General features: G+C 34.4%; 1 protein-coding gene across 1 annotated transcript; it reads left to right on the top strand.

The window, feature by feature from the left end:
- Positions 1 to 3,269: 3,269 nt before the first annotated feature.
- On the top strand, positions 3,270 to 7,225 carry vhll (von Hippel-Lindau tumor suppressor like). Its single transcript, XM_028806967.2, has 3 exons — positions 3,270 to 3,508; positions 5,635 to 5,769; positions 5,869 to 7,225. The coding sequence occupies exons 1-3, from the start codon at positions 3,325 to 3,327 to the stop codon at positions 6,033 to 6,035; spliced, it is 486 nt and encodes a 161-aa protein (XP_028662800.1). The 5' UTR covers positions 3,270 to 3,324; the 3' UTR covers positions 6,036 to 7,225.
- Positions 7,226 to 7,924: the final 699 nt, after the last annotated feature.

Here is a 7,924-nt window from a genome sequence, read left to right as displayed (position 1 = left end):
GTAATACTGAAAATCCTTAATTAAACAGGCAATAATCTGAACTGTTAAAAACATTTTTATGAGAATAATATTTTTTCTGCATTCTCTTTTACATTTTTGGGAGTCTGAAGTGCATAGACCATTTTGTTAGTGTTTAGGAGCATTTTCCCAGATGTTACTCCACATGATGTAATTAATGCTTTGCTTTATAAACCAGTGCAACAGAGTCTGATTCATCCAAGACTGAAAATTTCCTAGAGAGTTTTTATTCATGTGTCGTAGTTGATATTTGGTATTTAAAACTTTGGTACTTAAAAATTCTCTTATTGATTTTCTGGTTACAACCCATTTACTTGACTTTTTGATAAATGATCTACACTATTTTGTGATCCTTAATTGCTACATTTTCGGTGATGGGGAAGAATAGGGTTAAAAAAGCAGGTAGGCTTGCCTATGCTGTGACCCAGCTTTACTGTTAGCACTTTCAGATTGACATTTATTAGTAAACACTTTATCTCTCCTCTGCCTTTATGCTAAGGCAGTACAGTTTTAACATAGACTTAAGTTTTGGTTGAGATATTCCCATACTTTCTAAAACCTGGTATTTTCCCTACTGAGCAATACTGAGAAATTAGAACAGTTTCTTAATATCCAAAAGTAGTTAATTCATTCACTTCAAGAAGGATTGACTATTATAATTCAGCACTTCATGAACACACTCTTCAAGCCATTCACTTACTACTCTTCAGTTAATTAAAAATCTGGTTACAAGACTCACAACTACAACTAAGAGGTAAACACATATAACTCCAGTTCTTAAATGGATTAATTAGATCACTGGTTATGTTGTAAGATGATTTAAAAATTCTCTTTTAACACATAAACTGTTAAAGGAGGCAAAGCCTTTAGTTGTGTAAATGGTTTCAAAACTGTAAAAAGATCTCCTTGTCAATATTAGAGAAGCTTCTTTAGTATCAGCATTTAATTGCCAAACACTCTTTATTTCAACATACTGTTAGTGGCTGCTGGGGCTGTTTATATTGCTTTTAAGAAATTTGAGCAGTTGTTTTTGCATTTCAATTATGCTTCTCGCAATTTCTTCCATGCCTTGTCATTCTGCAGTAACATGTGATGTAGCATTGAGTAAATACAATGTCGTCGGGGAAGAACCCACTGTCACATCTTAATAGTATCCTGTAGTACTGACTGGTATTTAAAAAGCAAAAAATCTGAATATTCTGAATGGTATTTTTCTCTAGCTGTTTCAGTATTATGTTTTAGTTGCAAATCATTTTGTGTGACTTTTTTAAATTGTGTTGTATTTGTCACTAGTGAATAGTACACTGCTGGTTGTTTCTAATTATATTTATTGGTGAGTTTTGCAGTGCTACAGAAAATTTAATTCAGAGTTATCAATGTGGTTCACATTATTCTTATTTATTTCTAAATGCTGATATTGTATTATTGACATAGCATTGTAACTTTATTTCCTTTATTTTCCTATGTTTGCTTTACCTTATATTTCACTATTGACTGTTTTGTTTTTCCTAACTAACAAGCATTTTATAGATGAAAAAGAAAAAAATATTAAAGAAAACTTGTCTCCAAACCTGAATCTATATTGTTTATACTGTTTACACTTAGGGTGAAAATAAAGCAAATTTTATTGATAAGTAAAAATGTATGCACTGTAGGGTGCATTCTAACTACAGTATTATTTGATTTTGTGGATATGTGAAAAAACACAATTATTAAACAGTTGTTTAACAGAATAATATTCTGTTAAAATTTGTGTCATAATTATATGCCCTTTTATGTAATGTCTAACATACCGGTAAGTATATTACACAATACTAAGTCTTTGTGAGAAGCCCTTACACTGTATATTAAATCATTTTTAAAAGTTGGCATTTCACATTAATCCATTGTAAGTGATTTATTATGTCAAATCATAGAGTTCAAAATTACAATAAACCTTTAGCAGGTACATGTACAAGTTTTTGCAGGATTTTTTCCCCATTTAGAAATAAAAACAGCAAGGAAAAAAATCACTTTAAGGTTAATAAAACTTAAATAGTGCTTTTTTAACCTATTCAGAGTGATTTACATAGACAGTGCTGCATCCAACTGGATGATGCGGCAGCAGCCATTCTTGTGCGAGTATGCTCACCACACATTAGCTATTAGGTGGTGAAGAGGTGAAACAGATAGCTAATCAATCAATGAGATTTATACACAGACTACAGGGAAAGTACCTGCTGGTGGCTTCACCACCACCTCTTCCAGCAGCAACACAAGCTTTTCCTAGACCAGGGGTGGGTAAAGTCATTCCTGGAGGGCCACAGCGGCCGCAGGTTTTTGTTCCAACCCAGTTGCTTAATTATAAAACAATTCTTGCCAATAATTACATTTCATGGCTTGTTAGTGCTTTAACTCTGCTATGTCAAGTCATTCTCATATCCTAGATTTTTTTTTTCCATTCTAAGGATATCATCCAAACACTTTGAAGTGTAAAATTCTCAATCCTTCACTTACTACTAAATGCAAGTATTGAAACAACGCCAGAGGCAAAGGTGACTTTGATATGTCTCACAAAAAGAAAAAAAAAAGGATAAATAAATAACCTGCAAATTACTTACTGTATATTTCAAGCTATGTTAAGTACCTGGATTGGGCTCCCAAAACTTTAAATGAAGCTATGTTTTCAAAGCGGGTGCTTTAAACTGTTTAGAAACGCTTTTAAGAATTAAAAAATATCCAGGGTGTTCTGAATACTACTTAAAACCAACTGCATCCTGAACTTGATACTGAACTTGTATGACTTGACTGTCATCTCCACAGTGATCACTGCCCCTATCTATAACTTAAAGACCCACTGATGAAATGATCATCTGTATCAACCCCACAGTCACACACTTACACATCACCCATGTGCACCTTCTGACTGTAATCTTCACTGTGACTTCATTTATTATTCATTTATTTATGCTTACTTTACTTTTACTCTATTTGCAACTGTTAATAGTAACTGTGCTTTCCATAGTTTAATGTTTACTTAGTTTATCTATTCTTACATAATTTTATCTAAGAGATCTTAGGCTTGCTCCAAACGATACTTCATTGTATTGTACAATGACAATAAATGTATCTTGCATTTTCTTGCATCTATAACAAAGCGGCTCGGCTTACCTCTCGTTGCTTTCACACGGAGCTCCTTGTGTGGCGTCGACGGCGAGCGCGTGCCATCAGGCGGCAGCCTGGCGACTGTGCAGCTCGCGGTGGGCGGGGCGGACACTAGGGTTGAAGGGAAGCTGTGAGGTGCGCTTAGCTACGCTTGTCGCCGATATGGCGGCTGTAAGAGCGGAAGTACTCATTCCCAGATCTTTACACTCCGACATTCCAACTTATGTTGAGTTTTGCAACCAAGCTGGAGAAGTAGCTAGAGCCTGGTGGCTGGATTTTAATGGCAATCCAGTATGTTACGGCGACATTAGCCCTGGAAAGCACCTTCGGATGAACACCTACGTGAGTGAGTAAAGCTGCACTGTATCGATGGAAGAAATGTTTAGGTGGCATAACGAAGCCAGATTGTGTTTTTAATTTTACGATGACTATGCACACAATAGCGAATGAGCGTTACTTTTAACTGAACAATTAAACCAGGGACTTATATTGTTGTTGAATAAACCGTACTACAAATATGTTTAGTCGTTTTTTTGTATTAACATTGTGCAGGTAACTTTCTTATTTGGTAATCAAATAAGCGTATCGCGATTGGTTAGCTATGACAGTCATAAAACCAATCAAATTTATCAGTGGGTGGAGCACCGTCTTTGACTGCAGAAGTATTATCAGCGGTGGTTTCCTGCCTCAGTCCTACAGGCATCACGGTGGCTGCAGGTTTTTACCTCAACCAATTTAACAGTCAGTGGTCATTTTACCTCAAGTCGAATTTATTTACGTTAGAAATATCCGTGTTTTTCCCATAGTTTTAAGTTCTTAACTCTGTTTTGTTAGTTTTGTATTCATTTAACATTTTTTCTACGGAATTACAATACTGAATTAAAAGAAATAATAAAGACTAAACGGTAGATCAAACGGTCGTCGAAATGATTCGGTAAATGTAAAAACAATTGAAAACAGAATGTCCTTCAGAATTGAGGTTGGAAACCACTGGTTTAGAGGGGTTTGGATGAGATTGATAATTTTAAAATGTATGTTAATATACTGATTTAGATATGTAGGCATCCAACAGAATGTTACCATTTGCAATGTTTGCAAAAACCACAGGGCTAAAAAACATACAAATATGAGTTTTGTGTATTAATGATAGTTTATGAATTTCGGTGACATTAAGCTAATCAGATAGGGAACATTCAGATATGTGGCATTTAGGCAGGTGTTATAACTTAATCTGTTAAATTAAAATGGAAGACAGGTTCATGAGAGAATTTCTCAATTCTCAGTGGAGGTAATAAAGACTGTTGTAATTTGTGAGTATAACCCATATTATAATTTAGAGAAGTGTATTTATGAAATCAGGAAGCACATTTTTTTAGCATAAAGAGTTGTGGGAATCTGTAACAAAATACTGGGAAATGTAGTTAAAGAAGAAACCTTGACATCTTTTAAGAAGTATCTGGATGAGATATTGGGACAAGTTAGCTATTAGCTAAACAAATAAGCTTGATAGACTGAATGGTCTCCTCTTGTTTGTCAAATTTACATTTTTATATTGCTTAAAATGGAGCATGGTTTTTCATGTAACAATATTTTTTCACGCATTCTGTTTAAGCAAATTATCGTTTATAATTAATAAACGATAGTCAGTCATTTTCCAACCCGCTATATCCTAACACAGGGTTACGGGGGTCTGCCAGAGCCAATCCCAGCCAGCACAGGGTGCAAGGCAGGAATAAATCCCGGGCAGGGTGCCAGCCCACCGCAGGGCACACACCCACACACCAAGCACACACTAGGGACAATTTAGGATCGCCAATGCACTTAACCTGCATGTCTTTGGACTGTGGGAGGAAACTGAAGCACCCGGAGGAAACCCACGCAGACACGTGAGAACATGCAAACTCCACGCAGGGAGGACTGGGGAAGCGAACCCTAATTAATAGTGTGTACCATATATTTTGGCTCCATTTGTGCTGATTAATCTATGTTGCTGTTTTCTACCAAGTATAAAAGAAGCTTGGTAAAAAAAACTATCTATCAAGCCTTTATAAACAACCCTGATTTAACAATAGACTTCTTAAACAAACAGAAGGAAAAATACCTATCACTCCGTAATATTTTTAGTGAACCATGTATTTTCTTCTTTTGCACACACAGCGTATTTAAAAATTATTTTGTCCAAAACACAGATAAACATCTAGCTTGACGTATTGCTCCATATACATATCCAGTATACACAGTGTAAAAATGTAAAAGATTTCTTCACTGGTTTTTTAAATTTTTTTTGGTTGAACTTTCTTATAAACAAGTATATTGTCATTTTTTAAACATATGTCTTGTGACTAGATGTTTTGGAATGTAATTCTTAAACAGTCAGAAACAATCTTTTATGCCAATGTTCTTTTTGTTTCTGTGTTATGTCCTAAATTATTTTTATAATTTTGTATACTTTCAACATTTTTGGTATTTTAGCTCACCCTTGGGTTTTTCGGAATGCAGTAAATGATGCCAAACTTCTTGTAAATCTGGAGGATGTGTACTTTCCTGAGCCACCAGTAGATGAAGATGGAGAAACTGTTTTCCGACAGGTTGTCATCACCAGTCCAGGTAAGTAGAAGAAAAAGGGTATTTTTTTGCAATGTGGTACAGTGACTTTTTCTTTGTGAGTAGATTTTAATATAGAATGACTTTTTTTTTATCTTTCAGTATATTCATTAAAAGATTACTGTTCTATGTTGATTCGTAAACTTGTCAAGGAAGGAGATTTCAAAAAGCTTGAGATTGCAGAATCTCTGAAGGAAGACTTGAAAGAGGCACCTAGCCTGGAGCAGGAACTTCGACAATTAAACGCAGCCCATAATGCTAAATGCTGATAACTATAAATGTGTGTACACTTCAGTTTTCATGCTCTACACACTTTGTCTTAAAAATGAAGTGCCTCTTGACTAGTTTGTTTAAAAAAAAAAACAGTAAAATTATAAGTTAAAATCTCAGGCACAGGAATTATTTAAATGGAGTCACACAAACATTATTTTTAATTTATTCAGCTTGACCAAATTCTAAGATAGATTTAGATGTGCCATATTTATTGAATAAATGTAGTAGTTGTAATTAGCCCAACAAAAAATGGTCTAATATTAATAATTTTCAAACAGCAGTGTTTTCCCTTTTTTTTTTTTGAATAAACTTGTATTATGAAACCCGTTTTTACCTACACATTCAATCTGGTTAAATGACTATGATGTAAGAAATACACATTTTGATTGAAAACGTAACTGTCTTCATACATGTAAAAACTGTCTTTATCAATGTAAAAATAATATTCTGTGAATATATATATATACCTTATTGCAATATTGAAAGCCTCAGTATGTTTTTCATTTTTTACTTTTAACAATTTTACTACATAAAGTTGTTTTTTTGTCAGTGAGGAATTTGCTTATAAATAATGATTCATTTTTTATGTTTTACATGTATCATTATACAGTATGTCCTCATTTTCTCAATGTAAATGCTTTTCCAATACACTAAATAGATGCATTGCAGTATCGCTACTTTTAAAAGGCCTAAACAGGGAGAACATTTGTAGAAAATTAAGAGATGAATGAAGACTTCATTGTGTCTTCTCTTTTGATATACTGTATACACTCAGAATAGGTTTTGTAAAATTATTGTAGTTGCAATGTATTTTATCTCTATCCATGCAATTTTCGTGCATTTCAGTCACACTAAATAATTCTTTGGCAGCAGTTGTTGCTGAACTTGTAGGATTTTATCACTGTGGCAGTAGTGAGGGGTTTGGTGGAAAGGTGAATGGAAAATCACCAGCTACAACGACATGAACACCATGAAGCTTAAACAATAAAACTTTGCCATTCTGCCTGCAGTTACTAAAAGGCAAAATACTTTGATCAGTTAGCTATATCTGAAACATCTTCATTTAAAATAAATTTCACACTTCTCATCATAGGTAATGTTTAAATGTAATATATTGAAACACAAAATATTTGCCAGAGAAATGGAGTTCTTTGTATTGGTGAGATTATATGTGTGAATTCACTACTGAGATGTGTTGTGTACATGTTGTTGATTTTTCTCATTTGTTTTTACCTAAAACGAGTTTCAAGGCATCCACTATTTCCTTCTGTCTATGAGTCTCACTTGTCTTCAGTGTAGACCCTTTTATTTGTTGCTTCCTCCCTCCTCTGTCCTTTTTTCCTGTCTGCCCTGTCCTAAATCATGAGCATCCACTTGGCAAAGAAACCCAAACTGCAGTGTAATTAATGTGATGCAAATTTAGAATACAAGTACAGTAGTGGCCAGAATTTTTGGCAGTGACACAAATGTTGTGTTTTGCAAACTTTGCTGCTTCGGCATTTTCAGGTATTTTTTTTTTTTTTTTTTTTTTTTACATATTTCTATGGTATACTGAAGAACAATTATAAAAATTTCATAAGTTTCAATGGCTTTTATTGGCAAATACATCAAATTTATGTAAAGAGTCAATTTTTACAGGGTTGACCGTTCTTCATAACTTCTGCATTTCGCTGTGGCATTCTGGATATCATCCTCTGAGCCAAATCCTGGCTGATGGTGATCCATTCTTGCCTTTTTAGTGCTTGGAGTTGATCACAATTTGTGGGCTTCTTCTTGTCCACCCACATTTTGAGAATTGACCACAGGTTCTCAATGAGATTAAAATCTGGGGTGTTTCCTGGTCACAGGTCCAAACTTTCAGTGTTACGACCTCTGAGCCACCTCA

This window comes from Erpetoichthys calabaricus, chromosome 1 (genome assembly GCF_900747795.2).
Source record: "Erpetoichthys calabaricus chromosome 1, fErpCal1.3, whole genome shotgun sequence".
In the NCBI taxonomy this organism is placed as follows: Eukaryota; Metazoa; Chordata; class Cladistia; order Polypteriformes; family Polypteridae; genus Erpetoichthys; species Erpetoichthys calabaricus.
This window is presented reverse-complemented; position numbering and strand designations above follow the sequence as displayed.

What these genes read in the sequence shown, in the direction of transcription:
- vhll (XM_028806967.2), top strand. Translation starts at nt 3,325, where the DNA reads ATGGCGGCTGTAAGAGCGGAAGTACTCATTCCCAGATCTTTACACTCC. An exon ending in TCGGATGAACACCTACGTGA is followed by an intron (nt 3,509 to 5,634) that starts GTGAGTAAAGCT and finishes TTGGTATTTTAG; the next exon opens with CTCACCCTTGGGTTTTTCGG. An exon ending in GGTTGTCATCACCAGTCCAG is followed by an intron (nt 5,770 to 5,868) that starts GTAAGTAGAAGA and finishes TTTATCTTTCAG; the next exon opens with TATATTCATTAAAAGATTAC.